This window comes from Crotalus tigris, unplaced genomic scaffold (assembly GCF_016545835.1).
Source record: "Crotalus tigris isolate CLP2741 ecotype Arizona unplaced genomic scaffold, ASM1654583v1 scf7180000023658.1318691, whole genome shotgun sequence".
Lineage (NCBI taxonomy): Eukaryota > Metazoa > Chordata > Lepidosauria > Squamata > Viperidae > Crotalus > Crotalus tigris.
Window position 1 is genome coordinate 637,824 of NW_024100104.1, and position 21,900 is coordinate 659,723.

The 21,900-nt window shown below is 37.2% G+C and overlaps 1 protein-coding gene across 6 annotated transcripts in view; it reads right to left on the reverse strand.

Moving 5' to 3' along the window:
- CROCC2 (ciliary rootlet coiled-coil, rootletin family member 2) overlaps positions 1–21,900 on the reverse strand; it is a 100,124-nt gene that overhangs the window by 66,910 nt on the left and 11,314 nt on the right. For 5 of the 6 annotated variants that reach the window (XM_039320570.1, XM_039320569.1, XM_039320572.1 and 2 more), the window contains 9 exons: positions 19,881–19,964; positions 16,039–16,145; positions 10,831–10,969; positions 7,278–7,384; positions 6,545–6,742; positions 5,333–5,429; positions 5,047–5,136; positions 3,554–3,769; positions 372–571 (listed from right to left, as the gene is read on the reverse strand). In XM_039320570.1, the coding sequence (XP_039176504.1) occupies positions 372–571; positions 3,554–3,769; positions 5,047–5,136; positions 5,333–5,429; positions 6,545–6,742; positions 7,278–7,384; positions 10,831–10,969; positions 16,039–16,145; positions 19,881–19,964 (1,238 nt within the window). The remainder of the gene's footprint in view (positions 1–371; positions 572–3,553; positions 3,770–5,046; positions 5,137–5,332; positions 5,430–6,544; positions 6,743–7,277; positions 7,385–10,830; positions 10,970–16,038; positions 16,146–19,880; positions 19,965–21,900) is intronic. The other variant, XM_039320571.1, reaches the window with a different exon arrangement.

Below are 21,900 nucleotides of genomic sequence, written 5' to 3' on the forward strand. Positions count from 1 at the left end.
TGTGTGCAAAGCAGTGGTGGGATTCAGCCAGTTTGCACCACTTCAGCAGAACCGGTAGCTATTTTTTTTGTTGCCCAGGCCCAGAATGGAATTCCGGAAGCGGCATCCACACAGAGAACGAGTTGTTAACATATTTGAATCCCACCACTGGTGCAAAGTAGATACTCTGTTACTGTGCCAAAGTCCTTCCCCAGAAGTTATGGGAATCTGCATAACGAGAAGAGTTTCTGTAAGAGACAAATCACTAAAAAGGTTCTATGATGCATCTTCTGAGGTCACAACCAGTGCAACTGCCAAAAGAACTGAGTCAAAGCCATGCCCCTTGAGATCATTACAGTAACAGCCCAAGCCTTTTTTTCCCCCACCTTCACCTTTCTAGAACTTCCACTGAGGATTTCCAATGCTGTGCTTTCAGCCTGCAGTCCTCCAGAGTCCTTGTCAGCTCTTCACATTCCTGCTTCTGTTCCTGCAGCTGTTGATCAGCTGCCTTCATTTCCTGCTGGCAGTCCACAAGCTGCTTCTTGACAGATCCCAGGATATCTCTGCAGGATTCCAATTGCACAAGCAATTCCTGTTCATAGAGATCAAACAGGAAGTTCCACATCAAATGCCACAAAACATACACAAGGGAAACAAAAATCTCCCCATATTAAACAAATAAATCAAGTGCTCCAATCAATATCTACATCCATCCTAATCAGCCAAATCTCTACAATGGATCTTGGTTTTTCTAAAAGAAACCTTGAAAATGAGCACTGAAACTTATGCCTCAAAATCAGTCCCTTGGCCTTTCTGATATCTTCTGTCACTGACAATGTGCTCAATAGTAATGGTTGTTGAAGGAGTTATAGCAGCTATTTCTTTGCCATGTAAATAGGGGGATGGGAATAGTTTTCCCCTCTTTCTTTCTTTAGCATAAATTGTATGAAGGAGTAAGGTACAGGAGTAAAAACAAGAACTTTACTTCCATTGGTGAAATCTAGACTTTGGATATACACTTCCTCTCTTGGGAACTTTGCATTCCACTGAAACCTAGCGAAGCAAGTGGGTGAGAATACATATTAATAAAGAGATGACAAGTTTTGTAAATTAGCAGTTATCTAGAATGGAATGGATAATTTTTTAGGAACTCATAATTTCAAAGGGGGATGCTGAGGATGGGACAATGATAGAAAATGGGCTGGGATCTTCCAGCTTGTTTATACTTTGTGTATGTTCCCTCCCACAAATTGATGTTTCTGATTTTTGGTAGTGAGATTGTTGAAGTCTAGCTCCATAGTCAGAAGTGGCTGTGCAGACTTCCCCTCCCAAAAGTAGTTGGTTGGTAGAGCTGAATGCTGCCTTGTTGGGGGTCATAGGTTGTGTTTCCTGATCTATAGCTTTCCCCAGATATACAGAGCAATGAAAAGAAGCAGACACTATTCAAATAGCTTTCAATATACATGAAACTTATAAGGCAACAAAATGGATGGGTGAGAGGTTTTCCAGAGTGTCTTTGTGAATGGGAGTTGGGAATAACTCTAAGGAAGGAAAATTGAGCGTTTGTAAAAATGCCAAGGTAATTTATTATTCACAAATTTCCTTTCCCATCTAGTGGCTGATGGGTTCAATATGTAGCTTTATCCTTTGGGGTTTTCTTTTTATTAATGTTTACCACAAATCTCTTAGGTAGGCTCCATTATGCTTAGAGCAATACCCAGGTTAAATCATCCAGAAACTATATAGCCAAAATCTAAATTATGATCTTCCAAATCTTAATCTACCACACTAACTTCTATACCACAATGGAAGCTGTTTGAAATGGACATGACAGTTCAAACAGAAAGGGAGAGGCTTTGGATGTAATTAAGTTTAAATGTAGGAAACTTCCTATGCATGGGAAGTGGAAACAGAATTCACAGAGAGATGGTAAAGATTGCTGAATATTTCCTCTATCCCTAAGGCAGGGGTAGGCAACCTTGGCTCTTTTATGACTCATGGACTTCAACTCCCAGAATTCCTGAGCCAGCATAGCTGGCTCAGGAATTCTGGGAGTTGAAGTCCATGAGTCATAAAAGAGCCAAGGTTGCCTACCCCTGCCCTAAGGTATTCTGCCTATCCCATTTGGGCTTTTCAGTTTCACCTGCACAGAAGAAGAGCAGCTGGGGAGAACAGCTGTAAGTGCAGAAAGAGTTCAGTTCTGCTCTCTGGTCACTGTTTTACTACCTGAAATTATCTCCTGCATCTGTTTACTACAGTCCACTATAGTTATACAGTGGAAGATATAAATCTGCGGCTGTAGATCTAGTATATCTTTCCAGCATTCACAAAATCCACCTGGGATGGCCAGCATTCATGCGTGGATAGCAATAGCCACTAAAATGTTAACATTAATTGAAGTACAAGCATTATGCTCCTTACTTCTTGGGCAGAAAATAAGCCTAGCCAACGCAAAATATATTAAAATATAGAACATTGCACATTAATGGGATATTTCTAATATCTGTTTAACTTATAACTAAGCTAGGGCAAAGCAACTCTGCCTTCCACTTCTACCCCAATTCCCTAAACAAAATAGGAAGAACACTGCCAACTTTTTTGTTGTGAGGATCTGTGTGGTACTTAGACATTATTCAGTATGTTTTGTTTTTAATTTTGCAATAAAAAGATAAGTTTATGCAGTAAGTGATAATGCTTGATTCCAAAGGATATCTAAGCTTTATTCATAAAGGGTCAGCCACATGGCTATGTTTAACAAAACAATCACTTAAAATGGCGGCCTAGGTGCTGTTATAGGAAAAAAGAAGAAATATGAACCACAGAATTACAAACATCTTCACTTAAACTTTTGTTACAACTTCCAGATATCACCTCCAACTTCTCAATTTTTTATAGAAACAAAACTAAATCCTGAGACAAATATTTTAGCCCAGATCTAAAATACTGTAGATCAAAGTATATGAGAATTAATAAGTGTTTCTGAATTCCCCAAGTGAAAGTCTTTCCACTCCAGTGAACTTTCATCTTTCTCTATATCAAGCACTGAAGATTGATTGCAAATTGTCTTAACTGCCTTTGCAGCCAAATATAACAAAGAATTGCATTTCAAAGTTGGGGAAACCACAACTAACCCATTCTCCATAAAACTCACAACTCCTCAATAAACATATTTAATATTATTTGAAATGTATATGAATTATTATTAAACTTGATCATATCTGATCCTATAACCTGATACCCCTATAATTCAGAGGAAACAAGGGCTGGATTATCTACCTCTCTTATCTGGAATAATGCTGCCATAGAGATCAGATGGGCCCCACTTTCCTTGGCTTTTTGAAATGAATAAAAACTTGACTTTGTGAACATTTGAGAATTCATATGGAGGAGGAATGTTGGTTACTGGATTATGGGTTATTTCTCAGTGCATGAGGTAATTGATTATATTGTGCTATTTTGTTAAATTATGTTTTAATTTTATTATTCGATTTAGGTATGTTGGTTGCTCAGACCTGGATAACATGCAAGTAGATAAAAGCTTGATAAATAAAATAAAAGCACTCGTGTATCCAACCTGCTCATGTTTTTGTGAATTTTGGATAAGGGCTTGCACTGCTTGTATTGATGCATTCTGGCAGGATGGAGAATGTATCTGGGACTGAGTTGTCCATTGGTGCTGAGGTGAGCTAAAGCCCAGGGGATAAGTATGCCATACAGTATTTTCTTCTGGTACAGCTTTGGCATTATCTTTGGAGATAAATCCTATGTTCTTTGATTCAGCAAGAGCCAACTAAAAGGAAAACAGAGAAGAAATAAATCCTAATCAAGTGAATATTATTGAATAGATTCTGGTGCATGAGTGCTGTCTAGAATGTCAGAGTTGGATTCCAGTATCTCTTAAGTTAAATTCATATGGCATTGTGAAGTACAACAAACATATTTAAAAGGCAGGTCCTAATTTATAATTTTATTTAACAAGCAGAAATAAGGGTAGCACATCTTAGGTAATAGTATATTAGGATGACAATTCCATTGCTTTTCCTGTATTTTTGAACTGTTGTTCTCTATGGTATAGCTTTTTACAGTTGCAGTAATATTATAACATATAGTACAAAACATTCCCATATTAGGGTAGTTGGCTATTGGTTTTCAAATATTTGCCTCCTGACTGACAGTTATTCAACATGTTGGCATCTCAGATCAGTACTTCAGAGCCCCCTACTTTGCATTCACAAGGACAGATGTTTAGCTAATTTAGCTCAGACCTAGAGTATTTTATTATAGCTAGCAAAGGACTATTGCTCAAGTGGGGAGACCCATCTGCAAATAAAAAGCAATGTGGGTTTGGGTCTGCTCATAGATATTTAGTAGCGTCTGTTTCAAGGGCATCCTCTAAAGGAAGAAGTAGCCTCTGTTCATTCAATGTTAACTTGTATGAGACAAGGGACATATGTGGCCTGTGCAATCTGAGGTCATGGAAATTTGAGATTTAAAAATACTATTGTTACTAAAAGTACATATGTGTCTATTTGATATCAAATGGGAATTAAACCATCATTTCCTTAAGCTTGTTTAAAGAAAAGCAAATAACACTCACACACCCTATATAGTGGTAAAAAAAAAAGATGACACTCTTTCTTACAAGTTAAGGGGAACAGTTTTAGATATACAGTAGGACTTTCCTTATATGAAAAGAAATGTTCAGGTAGAAAGTTCACATCTATATTTTTTTTCTCATAAAAAAATAATTGCTGTCGATTCTGTTGGTTTAAGACTTAGGAACCAAAAAGTAAGCTTGTGCCAAAAAAACCCGGATGGCTTTTAGGAACCAGCCCAAATAACTCAATTCTATTACACAAGGGCACAATCTGTGAAAATGTTATACCAGCAGAATACTATATTCTTTCATAGCTTCCATTCATTTCAGTAAGGCTTGTGCTACAGAATTTTCTAATAAATGGTATCTTATTTATATTTCTCTATACCATAAAATATGTACCATGCATCAAAGTAAATGGTAGACCTTGTTTACCTACAAAGTACATTATGATTTAATATTTCACATACCTTTGTGATGCTTTTTAAAGTATGATGCAAAGATTCAGTTTCCTCTTTCAGATTCTTCACTTCTTCTAGATCTCCAATTTTACTGGCTTCCTAGAGTTCAAAGACAAACAGTTGCTCAGAAATGGACATGGGGAAAGAACAGAGAAACATGAGACAGCAAATCAATTTAGTATTGTAGATCAACATGATTATTATGCCCTTTTTGAGAATGCTTGTGGTAGTAAACAACTGGGGTTTTGTTTAACAGAATGACAGAAAGTAGAGTTGAAGGGGGGGGGGGTTGTACCAATTTCTGAATGTCCATTTTTAAGGCCGAGATTGTCTTGTCTTTCTTTGTGTTCTGTTCCTTAAATTTATCACCCAAAGTGGTCAATTCAGTAATCCTGTAAGACAAGAAACCAGACAAAGATGATGTATTAGTCAGGAGGATTAATCAGTAACTCATAAAGGATATATTATTTATATCTTTGAGATCATTATAAAGAAACAACAGTTGCAATTCACACATCATCTTAAAAAGGCTGGAGAAAAGAGCTGAAAGTGATTAGATCACAATATGCTTTGTAGTCCAAGACCCCAGAATGATAAGAAAAAAGCAAATCCAGCAAGAAACTTTGTGTCATTGACATGAATACTCAAGGGGATGTAGAGCATGTGTATATAGTGCAAGGTCTGGAACCTCTTTCTTAAGGAGTGCAAACTTAAAAAGTCAGTCCTTCAACCAGCATTCCAACATTTACTTTTTACTTTCTGCATGATATATTGCCTGTATTTACAAGGAGCATAGGAGATTGCAAGGCTTTTGTTGATAATGCTGTTCCCTGCGGACAATCCATCTTTTAGTGTGCGTGTGTGTGTGTGTGTGTTGGTTTTCTAAGTCCCCAAGCTCAGGGTACATAAGTATGCTCAGTTATAGCACTGGCTCTCCTGGCCTCATTGGGCTTTCTGTCTCAACTAGATGCCTAAAGATAGATACATTTATTATCATATAAACTTTCATACAGCTAACTGTACTAAATCAGATGTATGTAAAATAGTCATGAAAAAGGAGTTTTGCAGACATACACAGCTGTACTTTGATGTAGAAGTAAGATACATACGATGGTTACAATAAAAAATGTATTCAATAATATGTCTTTTATTCTTTAAGATGTCATTATGGTCTTTGTTGTTTTTGTTAACAAGGTCAAGAAATCAGGATGTGACTTTTAAAGTGCCATTCTCTAATATATTTATTTGCAGTTGCCTTGAGTCCCATAAAAATTCAACAGGGATAAGAAAGGGAATCCTGGAGGGCTAATTTATTGTCTGGGAAGTAGATGTTTTATGACTAACCATACTCACTAAGACAGTCATTTTATAGGATAATGTGTTCTCAAAATTCCAACTGCATTCCCCAGACCCAAAAGGTTGCCTATCCCAGACAGGCCTTTTAAATCTTCTTGTCCTTTAATAATCTGTGTTCTAAAAATCAAAGACACAGAAGTCTTCCTCTTACTTTGAGTTTAGAATGGCCTTTTCTCCATCCCAAGAACTCTGTAGCTGAATCATCTCTCGGACTTTCTCTCGAAGCTGCTTCTCTAGCAAACAGGTAGAGCTATTCTCAGAAAGGCGCAAATTGGAATCCAAATTGAGACAAGCAGTTTGGAGGCGGCGGGAAGCTCTTGCCATGTCAGTTCCTGCTTCAGCAAGTCCTCTGGGAATGAGAGAATAATATCTTTGTTCACTCAGAATTCTATATACACCATTACAATACTTAACATTCCAGGTGACATTATTGGTAATTGCCAATAATGACATTATTGGTAATTGCCAATAATTCGAATTCAGAAAAACCTTCTCTATTTAAATTAGAAATATATATTATACTCACATTTTCCAGATATATCAATTATGTTAGCCATATAAGGGATGCTGAAGCATTCAGAGCTATGCGGTGTCAATTTTCCTGACTTGAACATAACTATTATTAAGGATAACCATCTCCTAATTTAAGGACAACTATCAGGTCACAAAGTATTATTTCAAGATCGGAACGTTTTGCATACTCCTTTTACATGTGCACATGCACATGTGCACACACACACATTTTTTTTAAAAAAAATAGGGCTCCGACACAAGGGCATAAATACTGTGGTATCTGATGTTTCAGAGCATTCCTCTGTCTGGTAATTTTTCACAGAACAATGAGAAACATTCTTATAGCAATGGTAAATTTAGGTAACACCCACTTCTCCACTGTTGTGCGAAGCTCTGCAAAGTTACCACGAAGTGTGGCTGCTTGACGCCACAGAAGGAGAATTCCACTGTGTTCATTGCTGAGATAGGAATCATAGCTCTAGAAAGAACAATGGAAAAAATATGAGTGGCACAAAGCAGATTCCATCACTTTTAATGTTTTATTGATGGAGAATAGCAAAAGGGGTCACCCACGCTACTAATAATTACTGTTTTAAATCAATTTCCTACAATACTGCAGAATTCCGTACAAGACTTATGAACTAGAGGAAATGTAGAACAGCCAAATAGTAGGATTACTGAAGGCATTATTTACCTACATTTTACTGAAATTCCTGGAAAGGGGAACATGGCAAAGTACAGGGGATCCTTGACTTACCACTGCAATTGAGCCCAACATTTATGTTGCTAAGTGAGAAATTTGTTAAGTGAGTTTTGCCCCATTTTACATCTTTTCTTGCCACATTTGTTAAGTGAACCGCTGCAGTTGTTAAATGAACCTGGCTTCCCAGTGATTTTGCTTGTCAGAAGATTGCAAAATGTGATCACATGACCTTGGGACACGGCAACTGTCATACATATGAACCAGATATCAAGTAAATCACATGACCATGGGGATGCTGCAACTGTCATAGGTATGAAAAACAGTCATAAGTCACTTTTTTCAGTGGCCTTGTAAATTTGAATGGTCACTAAATGAACAGTTGTAAGTCGTGGACTACCTATATTATGAACTTTGGAAAAAGCAGGATCAAAAATGCATTACTTGGTTTTGTGCCATTAATTATATTTAATATCTTGAAAGTCTAAGTGAAAAAGATATAAGTAATGAAGAAAAATATAAGAAAAAATACATTACTTACAAGTAAAAAGTAACATTCTGTTTCTAATAAACTACAGATATTCTTTGACTTACAACCTCAATTAAGCCCCACATTTCTGTTGTTAAGCGAGTCATTTTTTTAAGTGAGCTTTGCCCCATTTTCCTGTCACTGTTGTTAAGTGAATCACCACAGTTGTTAAATTAATAACAAAGTTGTTAAGTGACTCTGGCTTCCCCATTGAATTTGCTTGTCAGAAGATCACAAAACGTGATCCCCTGACCCCAGGACACTGAGACCGTCATAAGTATGAATCAGTTGCCAAGCGCCTGAATTTTGATCACATGACCATGGGGATGCTGCAACTGTTGTAAGTGTGAAAAACGGTCATAAGTCATTTTTTTCATTGCCCTTGTAACTTTGAATGATCACTAAATGAGTTGTTGTAAATATACTACCTGTATACTTTGAAATGAAGAGAGAAACTGCTATATCATCTTGCAAATATAACAAAACTCTAATATTCTCCACTCTGTGTGGTAAGGTTAGCATCTTCTCTGGCTAAACAAAGAAGAATCTGAACTCAGAATCTGGCTAATATTAATTTGAGCTAATATTATGTTATATATCTGAATTTTATATGAGGCTCATTCTTTTGAAGATAATAATACTAGTTAACAAACTTTACTGCTTAGCTTTTGAAAAGTTTTCTATTATTGGATTTAGGTTTTATCTTTTAGAAGGGATTTTAAGAACACTGAAATAGTTGTACTATTCATCAGTGGATGTAGTTCCCCCAAACAGTTAAGAAATAGCAGTCTTTAAATGAGAGTCTACTATAATTACTTAGGAAGCTGAGATTAAATGAATATATTTGCATAATATAGTTATATTAAGCAATATACCTAGCTTAAATTATTTCAAATAATGTCAGAAATTAACATGGAATAAAAATGACCAAGATTATTGTCCACAAAGTAGAACTCAGATTTGGGTAGACTATAGTAAAAAACTCAAATCTTATCAATCTAGTTAGTGCTCAGAAAAAGAAGGAGGAATCTTATAGTTAGAACAATTAACCAGTGGAACAACCTGCCTCCAGAAGCGGCGAATGCTCCAGCACTGGAGGTTTTTAAGAAGAGACTGGACAGCCATTTGTCTGAAATGGTATAGGGTTTCCTGCCTGAGCAGGGGATTGGACTAGATGACCTCCAAGGTCCCTTCCAACTTTACTACTACTACTATTACTACTACTACTACTACTACTACTACTACTACTACTACTACTACTATTATCCTCCTCCAAAAATGAACACATAGAAAAATTCAGGTTGTGATCCAATATGTCTAAGATTTATGAACCAATGCCAAATAATCGGAGATCAAAAAAATATAATTCTAATAATATAACTCATATGTAAACAATAATAGACATGTTGTTCCAACAAAAAAATGGTAATAAAGGCTAAGTATTTTATTACAGAGTTTCTTTATAGTAGACAAAATACTTGTAGGCAACATACTGCAAAAGTAGAAAGTATCTTTCACTGAAATAACAATTGTCCACATCTTTTTTCTGCCTTTTGTCTAATTTGGTAAACATAAATAATAGTTTCTTTTAAATCAAAGGAACTAGTCATTTTCTCCCTTTACATGCATTCTTCTTCTTTACCTTGTTTCCCCCCCAGAAATATATGCTTTTGTTGCATAACTCTGTAAAAACTATGGGTGGAACATTGCACTAAACAGTTGAACAAAATTGCATACATATAAAAACAAATCCATAGTATAATTACTGATTTGGAATAACATATTGAAATTCATGAACTTGTTAAATTCACCAAATTCATATATATTACAATATCTCCAATAAATTTGTGAGTTCATTTGACCATTCTGAGAGATGAGTCAGTTATCTGTTGGACTAAAGCCTATTCTTCATTTTTCTAAGCAACAGTTCTATATTCAATGAGGGGAAATAAACATAAAATGTATCTGCATTATGTGCTAAATTGAAACTCTAACCTTTCCAAAATTTCACTGAAAAAAGAGAAACACATGAAAAGGAAAAGTCAATCCTTCCAACAAAATAATAGTGAGGACAAAATCAGGTATGATTATAATCATGCAATTAATAATCATGCAATTATTGTTAAAGCTGAAACAAAGTGGATGAGGAACTCTTAATCCAGACTGGAATTAGATTGGGAAGAAACATGCTTGTAATCCTCTGGTTTAAGTCCTTCCAAATCACTCCCACCACCAAAGCTTACTTAGCACATAGTGCAGAAGGCTTCAACTAGCATGGTGAGATTACTAGAGAAGAGAGTATACAGGCTGCAGCATTTTCCAAAGCAATGGAACTGGATAAATATAATAGTTAATATTATATTCTTCTATAATTGGGTGTAGTGGTATCAGAAAGGCTGAGTTTAATTAACTCCATATGCCTCTTGCCTTGTTTTTTTTCAATAGCAACGATAAGATAAGAAAAGTGGAGGGTGAATCTTGGGACTGAATGAACTTATAAACCATTAACCCAACTTGAATACTAAATTGATTAAAATCACCAAATAAATAAATGCACAAACAAAAATATAAACAAATTTACCTCAGTGCATTATAATAATGTAACATGGAACTAATAGATCTTTAATCATAGTGTAGTAAGCCATTCAAAAAAAAAAGTCAAGCAATATTTCCTGCCTTTGTACCAAAGAGATACCTTCTGTTCTAGTTCACTTCTCAGTCTGTGCATATCAGTAGTATTCCTCTCTAGCTCCCCAGCTAGTCTCTGTTTTGAGCATTTCACCTCTTCCAGCTGTTCCTGAAGTAGACTGTTCATCTGGGAAAGGGTAGCACTCCTACAGGAAAATGAAACAAAGGGCACAAGAGTACTATAGGAAATCCTTGACTTATGACCACAGTTGACCTCAACATTTATGTTGCTAAGTGAGGCATTTGTTAAATGAATTTTGTCTCATTTTAAAACCTTTCTTGTCATAGTTGTCAAGTGAATCACTGCAGTTGTTAAGTTAGTAACACGATTGTTAAGTTAGTAACACGATTGTTAAGTGAATCTGGCTTCCCCATTGACTTTGCTTATCAGAAGGTCATAAAAGATGCACACATGACCCCAGGACACTGCAATTGTCATAAACATGAGCTAGTTGCCAAGCGGCCAAACGTTGATCACATGATCATGGGGATGCTGCAATGCTCGTAAGTGTGAAAAATGGTCATAAATAACTTTTTTTCAGTGCTGTTGTACTGTTGTAAGTTAAGGACTAGTTGTATTATATTTAAAATTTCCTCAGGCTCTTAATCCCCCTCTTTTCCTAGAAACATTTGAAAAGAAAACAATCTGTTAGGCTTTTTCCATATCTTCCAGCACTTAAACCTGCCAAAGGACTATATGCCTCTTTAGCAAAACTATGTAATACAGCATACCATACTTTCCGGCATATAAGACAACTTTTGAAAGCGCAGAAATCGGCACCGAAGTTGGGGGTCGTCTTATACGCCGAGTCATCTTATACGCCGGAAATTATGGTAGTTTCCAGCATATAAGACAACTTTCTAGGCATGCGACTCGGCACCGAAGACGGGGATCGTCTTATACGCCGGGTTGCCTTATACGGCGGAATATACGATACTCAAGGTTCTGAAATCATTCTCACTATGGGCACTTCACCTGTTGGACCAGTACTGCTGACAGATTTTAGATGGGGAGGGGGTGAGATTTGCCTGAATTAATTGTGGCTTAGTCTAAATCCCAAGAACTTACCCCATCAAGACTACGGGAGCAACAGTCTTAAGCAATTATTAAGAGTTACTGCTGTAGATCTGACTCTTATCTTTTTATAATATTTCAACCCCAGATGGCTTTACTTATCTCATAGAGCAGTCTTCTCTGAGAACACCTCAAGCCTGCTTTTTCCTTTTTTTTCTATTAACCTTAAAGTGACAAGCTTCTGCTCTTCGATTTCCAAGCAAATGTGAATATTTATAAATAATTACAGAGCAACTCTTCACTTTTTTTCTATTGCTTCTGTTTGTTTTGAAGAAACTATACCTTTCAGTTCCAATACAGGAAACTTCGACTGAAAGCCATTCTTTAGTGACCAATTTGAAATGACAGGACACTGAAAAAAGTGATTTATGACCATTTTTCACACTTAAGACTATTGCAACATCCCCATGGTCACATGATCAAAATTTGGCAGCTTGGCAACTAGCATGAATTTATGATGCCCCAACGTCCCATGATCACCACTGGTAACCTTCCCAGCTCACTTCCAACAAGCAAAGTCAATACGGGAAGCCAGATTTGCTTAAACAACCAAATGATTCACTTAAGAACTGTGGCAAAAAAGGTCATAAAATGGGCAAGACTAATTTCACAACTGTCTTAGCAACAGAAATTTTGGGCTTAATTGTGATTGTAAGTTGAAAACTACCTATATTTCAATCATGAATGTACTACCAAGTTGCCATTATGATTATTATATATTTTTGTATCCCTAGTCCAGTGGTGGTGAACCTATGGCATGCGTGCCAGAGGCAGCAGGCAGAGCCCTCTCTGTGGGCACTTCTCTGAACTGCTGGTGGCAGGCTGCAGAGCCCCAAAGTGCGCCAGTCAAGGGGCCAGCAGGCTGTTGCTGACGGACACTGTCGGCCCCCATGCACTCACTGGCCTCTGTGTGTGGGGGCCGATGGTGTCAGGCAGCAGCTACTCTGGCCCCTGCCTTGCCTTGCCCTGAGATAATGGCACCCCCACCCTGCTTCACCTCACCCTGCAGGATGAGCCTCCTACCCACCACCCCACCTGCCAGAGACCCCCTGGATCTCCCCCAACCCTGCCTTGCCCACACAGGCATCCCTCCCCATGAGCAACATTGAGGTGACCATGCCCACCTTGGCCACACCCACCCAGTGGGTCATGCCCACCTGGCACCCAGCAATAGATAAGTGGGTTTTGGGTTGCAGTTTGGGCACTCGGTCTCTAAAAGGTTCGCCATCACTGCCCTAGTTTATGTTCATGCCATGAGTATAATAAACAGCGAACAGTTCAATAGGTCCTATTTATAACAACACTCTCATTCCCTTCTTCAGTGAACAAATCTGAGTATGAAGTCCTTTATTGCTGCGCTTTCTTCTTCTTCATCTCCTGCAAGCTTCAATTTAAAGTCTCTCGGTCAGCCTTGACATACTTTGATCAAACTCATTTTTGCCAGTCCTTATGAAAAGCAACTCAACTACATCTTCTAAATCCTCTCTACTTTCAGGGACCTCCTTCCTGTCACCTGTTCTTCAGTGCCTCTGTTTCTTCTGCAGGGCTGTAGATTTTTCTGTTCCAAATGTTTCGTAGCAGTTGTTGAATTCCAGCACTGTAACATGTATGTCTCTTGCTTCTGACTGAAACCCTGAACTTGCTTCTTTGCTAGACTGCCTTCCATGAAGAAAATTGTTTCCTTTTTCAGGCCTTCTGTAGATCCTTCATTATTTGTGCTGATAAATGTTTACTTCTCTCAGGAGAAATAAAATTGAATTCTTAAAGCAGGATATTATGCAATTTTCCCTGACTCATTTCTAGGCACCATCTTTCATGTTGTACATAATAATATTCGCTAATACATGTGATGACCTCCCTAAGTTAAATGTAGTGTGGCCATTTACTGCTCTAATCCTTTGACTATTTCTTCAAACCCACTAAAAGCTTGCACACATTGAAAGTAGGAATACAAACATCCCAGAACTGCTGTGAGTCATGAACAGTTTTTCAGCTACTTGAACAGCTCATGGGGCACCATCCTTGCAACCAGCAACAATTCAGATGTTGACATGTTCATCTTTCACAGCTGATCACACAATCCCTCACAATTACATAGACTTATAAACATTGGACATATATACATATCATAAATAAATACTGAAAATGTATAAATAATTACACACAATACTTTTCTGGTCATTAATTTTGCTTTGAAGATGGCAAACAAATGAAATAAATAAATAGATTTCTTTGTCCTCTCATCCTGTTCAGCTCCCTTGGTAACTTTTTCCTGTAGACTTTTCCTATTTGTTTACACAATAATTTTGTGTTTTGTGTTTAAGGCTAATTGAGGCAATCCTATATTCAGTACTTTTTTTCATTCCTACCTAGAAGACCTGTCTGCGTGCATAGTTACTTCTACACCAATGCTTTAAATTTAGTAAGTATTACCAGATGATTACTGTATTATTTGTATTTTAACAATTCTATCTGTCTTCCATTATTGAAATAACTTCTGAACTTCATGATTTTTTTTTTAATTCCTGGACACTTAACAATTCAATTATATAGCAGATAGCAAGATTCTCACTCTGGGGTAATTTTAGTTTCTCTAGTGGGTTCTTCTAAGACAGACAAATCCCTCTATCATGTTCATATAATCCCATTTTATTCTTATTAGTTGCCTAGATTGACATTAGTGACAATCACTTCATTTATTTTACATGAGCTTCTGTTAATTCTTCTTTCCCTTTTGCAGTAATATTAATGCTCTCTGGGTCTTATTCCTGCTTATATATTGTTCTGTGTATTCTTCCATATTGTATTTGATAACTCCTTAGAGTGGAAGTCTATGTTTGATTTCCCAGGTTAGTATTTGATTTAAAAATATGAAAGGGAGTATTCTAAGGCCAAATGGGATCTCAATTTTAGAAGCTGCTTTTTTCCCCTTCAGGCATCAAAGTCTATGAACCATAAGCCATTATTCTAAGCATGGTATTCTGCTGCTGGTAGGAAATCGCTCTCACTTTTTGGATTGATCATTACCAGGATTCCTCCAAATGTTTCTGAACCTGCATTTCCCCCCTTTTTTCCATAGCCCCAGCTAGCTTTTTCCAAAAGTCAGTTAATGGGCATGTTTTTTGTACAACTGATTCTGTTGCTGGTGGTAGAAAATCCACAGAAAATCAGCATAATATCTTGGATCCTAAAATTCCTGGAATGGAATTTCTCATTATGGTTGATCTGGATTGTTTTGAAGAGGAACAGGTAAAGTTGTTAACTGAGAAAGAAACTTCCTAATTATGATGTGTAGTTCTTTTCAGGAGAGCTATAGAAAGCTAAGGATTACATGTTATCAATAGATCTTAGTAAGAAAGCTTAAAGTACAAAAAATGGAACCTGGGTCTCTCAAATCTAGAACAATTAACCAGTGGAACTAGAACAATTATTTATTTATTTATTTATTTATTTATTTATTTATTTATTTATTTATTTATTTATGAGACTTATATACCGCTTTAAGTGCAACCACTCTCTAAGCGGTGTACACCAGTAAGCAATGTATATATATATTTACATTGCCCCCAACAATCTGGGTCCTCATTTTACCTACCTCGGAAGGATGGAAGGCTGAGTCAACCTTGAACCGGTGAGATTTGAACCGCTGACCTGCTGAACACAGTCAGCTAAAGTGGCCTGCAGTACTGCACTCTAACTGCTGCGCCACCTTGGCTCTTAACCAGTGGGACTAGAACAATTAACCAGTGGAACAACCTGCTTCCAGAAGCAGTGAATGCTCCAACACTGGAAGTTTTTAAGAAGAGACTAGACAGCCATTTGTCTGAAATGGTATAGGGTTTCCTGCCTGAGCAGGGAGTTGGACTAGATGACTTCCAAGGTCCCTTCCACCATTATTATTATTATTATTATTATTATTATTATTATTATTATTATTATTATTATTATTAAATCTAAGTCAGAGGTTAAAGCCTTGCTCGTAGTTGCAATAATATGTCACAGAAAACATATTGCTAATGTCACATAAATTTCAGTGGCCTACAATTGTACATTTCAGTTTAAAGCAACTAATTAGCCTTCTCCAACCTGGGATCTTCCAAATAAAATAAACAATTTATCCCAGAAAAACACCAATATTACCTCTGCTGCTCTTTTTCTAGGTGGATGAGAGTGTTCTCCAACTCTGTATTATGGTCATGTTCAATGCGTCGTAAATGAAAGTCTGTTGAGTCTAATCTTGTCTGCAGCTAGGAAGAAGAAAAGATCACAGACTGAACTATAATAGTAATTAAGGTACAGAAAGATTTATTAGCAGATTTAGGATATGCATGCAGTTGCATGTGTCATACACCATACTATTTGCTTACTTAAAATCCTGAAACTTTTCTTTAACGATTTGAGCTTCATGATTTGAGAGAAAAGATACGTTACTGTGTAAAATGCCATCAACTAGCAATCTCTAGAAATGAAATGTGTTCTGAGTTGAATTTTCAGCAGTCAAGGAAAAACCTTCAGTTTGCAGAAGTCTTTGTTTCACCTCACGATTTTCCTATGGCTATCAACACATTAATAATAATAATAATAATAATAATAATAATAATAATAATAACAACAACAACAACAACAATAAAGTTGGAAGGGACCTTGGGGGTCATCAAGTCCAACCCCCTGCTCAGGCAGGTAACCCTATACCATTTCGGACAAATGGCTGTCCAGTTTCTTCTTTAAAACTTCCAGTGTTGGAGCACTCACCACTTCTGGAGGCAGGTTGTTCCACAGATTAATTGTTCTAACTGTCAGGAAGTTTCTTCTTAGTTCTAGGTTGCTTCTTTCCTTGATTAGTTTCCATCCGTTGCTTCTTGTCCTGCCCTCAGGCGCTTTGGAAAATAGCTTGACTCTCTCTTCTTTGTGGTAGCCCCTGAGATATTGGAACACTGCTATCATGTCCCCCCTCATCCTTCTCTTCATTAAACTAGACATACCCAATTCCAGCAACCGTTCCTTATATGTTTTAGCCTCCAGTTCCCTAATCATCTTTGTTGCTCTTCTCTGTACTCTTTCTAGAGTCTCAACATCGTTTTTACACCGTGGTGACCAAAACTGGATGCAGTATTCCATGTGTGGCCTTACCAAGGCATTGTAAAGTGGTATTAATACTTCACATGATCTTGATTCTATCCCTCTGTTAATGCAGCCTAGCACTGTGTTGGCTTTTTTGGCAGCTGCAGCACACTGCTGGCTCACATTTAAATGATTGTCAACTAGGCCTCCGAGATCCCTCTCACAGTTACTACTATTGAGCAAGGTACCCCCTATACTATACCTGTACATTTGGTTTTTCTTGCCTAAATGTAGAACCTTACTTTTTTCACCATTAAATTTCATTTTGTTAGATAGCGCCCAGTATTTAAGTCTGTCCAGATCCTCCTGTATCATAAGCCTGTCTTCTAGAGTGTTGGCTATTACTGCCAGCTTGGTGTCATCTGCAAATTTGATGAGTTCCCCATCTATCCCCTCATCCAAATTGTTGATGAAGATGTTGAAGAGCCCTGGGGCACCCCACTACACACTTCCCTCCATGTAGATGTGGTTCTATTGAGGACCACACGCTGAGTACAGCCGGTCAGCCAGCCATGGATCCATCGGTGGTGATGCTGTCTAACCTGCATTTTTCTATCTTATCAAGTAGTAGGTTGTGATCTACTTTGTCAAATGCCTTACTGAAGTCCAAGTAAACTATACCCACAGCATTCCTCTGGTCCACTAATTTTGTCAGTTGGTCAAAGAATGCAATAAGATTTGTCTGGCATGATCTGTTTTTGACAAACCCATGTTGGTTTTTAGTAATGACTTTGTTTGCCTGTAGGTGTTCGCTGATTCATTGTTTGATTATCTTTTCCAGAATCTTCTCAGGTATTGAGGTCAGGCTGATAGGTCTGTAATTTCCTGGATCCATTTTTTTTTCCTTTTTTGAAGATGGGAACTACATCAGCTCTTTTCCAGTCCTCTGGTAGTTCCCCAGTGCTCCAGGATCTTTGACAAATATAGTTCAGTGGTTCTGAGATCACATCTGCCAGTTCCTTGAGAACCTTGGGGTGTAATCCATCTGGTTCTGGTGATTTGAACTCGTCTAGGTTGGACAGGTGCTCACTTATCATTTTCTTGCCTATCTTAACTTGTGTTTTTATTCTGTTTTTTATGGCACTATTTTTGATAGGTTGGTCTTGTGTAAAGACAGATGCGAAAAACGAGTTAAATAGTTCTGCTTTGTCCCTTCTAACTATCATAGTTAGAAGTCCCATGAACTATCATGGTTAGAAGTCCCACGAAGAGGCAGATTTTTGAACAAACTTTCTTACTTGCTTTTACTTCACTTTTGTTTTCTTCTTTCAGTATGTTTTGATCTTGTTTTTGTCTTTCTTTTGGCAGTTTAAAGATTTTCCTTTAATCTGCTCAAATCCCCATTGAGGCTTTGGCAATTTTAACATCCAGATTAAACTTTTTTTTTTTAATTTGGTGCATTTGCTCCCAATATCAGACAATTTAGGTATTTCTTTCCCTCCAATTGTATTTTTACATAAAAAATTATATGACCATTCTAAAAGCAGGTCCTGCCAATAAAATAATATATTCAGAAAAAAAGCCTCAATCAGGTATATATTTTTCCAAAACACCAAAGAAGCGTTAACAGAGGTAAAAACATCCTTGCTTATTAATTCCATATGCTTCTTTGTTCAGGTTCTGCAAAGTTTTGCAGTGTTTCAGAAACACTGTAACTTGTTTAACTGAAATTTTTTAAAACTGTCTTCAACCTGGATGACTTCCAGATACATGGACAATATATCATGGCAAATGCTAAAAATTCTAGAACTTGAAATCCAAGATAGCTAGAACACCCAGGTTGGGAAGTTGTTATACACCACCAGAGTTAGTGCCTCTAGGATGAACAATATAGACTTAGAGTACTAAGATTAATTTGGCTGTTATTTTCAGGCACCTGCTATATATCATATGGGGTTGCTAGGATAACTGTCTGAAGAGAACTGCAATTACAGATTTGGACTTCACAAGGTTTTTATTTATTAATTAACTGCTGCTTTAACATCCAAGCCTATAAATGTAGAAAACTGAATACCCGGGTGTTCTGTGTAATCTCTGCTGACTGCTGACTGCTGCGATGCCTTTTTCTACAGATATTAATGTTTTTTGGCAAATGTCAGCAGCTTAGAAACTTTCATAAGTATTCCAATGGCTAACAACACAGGGTCACACAGTGCAACCTTCCATATACTTTGTCTTTTGAAATAACATGATTTTAGCCTATAATTTGCGCTTAACTTTTTAAAAGTTTTAATAGTTATATATTTTGTATTGTAACTATATGAAAGCCACCCAGAGAACCTCTGTGGGGCACCACCTACATACATAGAAAAATTATTTTTTCTTGCTTAACTGGTTTAGCCTTAAATTATCATTGATAGCTGACTGAGTAAAAGATTTGTCTCACAATAAAGAACTCAGCTGGCTGTTTATCAAAACTATAGATTACTGGAAGAAACGACTGGATATTCATGAAATGAAACCTGTGGGAATCTTTAAATGATATGAATTATACAACAAATACGTGTACCAGATATGATTTTTGGCTGGCTAGCCTAGTTTCCAAACATTCATTCCACTGAATTGAGCGTGGCAGTGTAGAACAGGGTTATACACAATGTTGAGAGTCTGTGCCATATGCCAGTGGTTTCAACCTTTCTGGCTCTGTGGAGAGGCAGCAGCGGCAACAGTGGCATGGGGGGGGGGGAAGAGGGGATGGTTTCACCTGTACGCCTGCTGCTTGCACAATTGGAACTTTGTGCACTTGCCCGCTTGCCCATTACTTGAGCAGCCCAGTTCGCAATGGGCCACAGACTAAGGGTTGGGGACCCCTGCCATATGCTTCATCATTAATGGGGGAAACCCTCACATAAAATACAGACCATCTGTTTCTGACGCTCACACTCAGAGGTTTTCTCCAGCAACTCCTGTTCCAGTTCTCCACATCTTTTTTTATACTGCAACACCTATACCATGATGGAGAAAGGGATTTAGGTAATCAGAATATTCAAGAGGAAAAGAAAAGAGCAGTTCAGGGTAAATGATTTAACTAAAATAAAAGAAGCAGAAGTTTGATCCATGAGGTCAGGGTTGTGCATCTTGAGATTCCAGGTCAAGCCAGACCTCTCCAAAAATTATAATTTTAAAGCATAAGGAATGAAAATATTTTAATTGCAATTTTCAATTAATTTTACATTTAAATGCAATCAGATCCAATGTATATTTTTTCATTCTGGCTCCACCATACTTGGCCAGCAGCAAGACCTGAAATCAGATCTGTTAGCCGAGCCCTAATTTCTCAGGCAGTTTAAGAGACAATATATTCATCTTTATATGAAAACTTCCCTGAATTGCTACTTAGTCATTTATTTGACATATTGTAGGTTTTTGTGGGGAGTGGCGAAGATGGGGAAGACAAATATATAAAATATAGATTGTGCTAAGAACCAGGTCAAATTAAAAGTAAGAAGAAAAACAGAAATCTGACAAAACTATAGTGGGAGAAGACAGGGAACATACTATGGGAGGAAAGCCTTTAAAAATGTCAAAAAGAAAAAGACATTTTGGCTGTGTATCACAGATTTTAAAAAGCAAAGATTTAGGAGGGGGAAAAATCCATGAGTGTGTATATTAAGCAGAAGATGCAATAGGGAGGAATTTTCACTTTCAGTAATATGACTCTCTAAATACTAGAAACCAGTCTTTTCAAAGATCTTTTCTCACACTGTATCCTATGGGATACAGATTTTGGATAAATATCTTGTGCATATAGGAATTGATTGAATACAACTGAGGAGTATTATCTTGGGAAGGCTATTTCTTAGTTCTTCCAGAAAATTTTGCAGAGATGAAAGGAAGAATTTCGTTAAGATCCAAACATCTAGCTAGCATTCAGACTGACTAAATACTCTACTAAGTCATAATGTGGGGTGGGATTTTTTTTTTTTTTTTGGATTTCTTTTCGCATGTTGTGTGAACCCTGTACTTTCCTATGGAAACTGCTTCCAAATAAACTCCAAACTGGTTTCTTGATTTAATGGGCTGGTACTACAACTAGGCAACGCTGGTACCTTGTTTATTCAATTCTTCTCTGAAAACTTACACAGAGCTTTTTAGATAGAATGTATGTTTTCCCCTCAATACAACAGTATAATAGCTACTATGTATACAATAGTAGCTATTGTATACATCTTAAAAATCACCCATATGACAATTGAAAGCTACTATTCCACATCTATCTAGATTGTATGATTCATATGGCAAATTATTTATTTAAATCATCCTTTCCCAATTTGGTGTCCATAAACATATTGCATTTCAATTATCATAATTTCTGAAATAGCATAATTCAACCTTTTCTTTACCACAGACCCCCTTTAAATACCTTTTGTTGCCACGGACCATGGCTATGGACCTCCAAATCTTAATTAAAGATCTAAATCATAACATGTCTTCAAGTCTTTGCAGACCCTCTGTGATGACTACAGGTTGAGAATCATTGGCATAGTTTATAGGTTAAAGAGTACTTCTGATTCTGAAGGGCACTAACTGTCAGGTGCAAAGAATCAGGACAATGGATTAAGTCTCAGTTAAGCTAATTTATTGTTCATGTCTATACACCAGAATCTAGTCAACGAATGGGCAGCACTAAGTTGGTGCTAGATAAGAGTTAACAGAATTCAAGAGGGGCTAGATTTGGACTGCTTGTAGGAACTTAATGACTCCAGACTAATTCTTATCTTGACTATGTCTCCAGGCTCTGTCTTTCTTTCTCCTACACCAGTGTTTCTCAACCTTGACAATTTTAAGGCATGTGGACTTCAACTCCCAGAATTCCACAGCCAGCATTGCTGGCTGTGGAATTCTGGGAGTTGAAGTCCACATGCCTTAAAATTGTCAAGG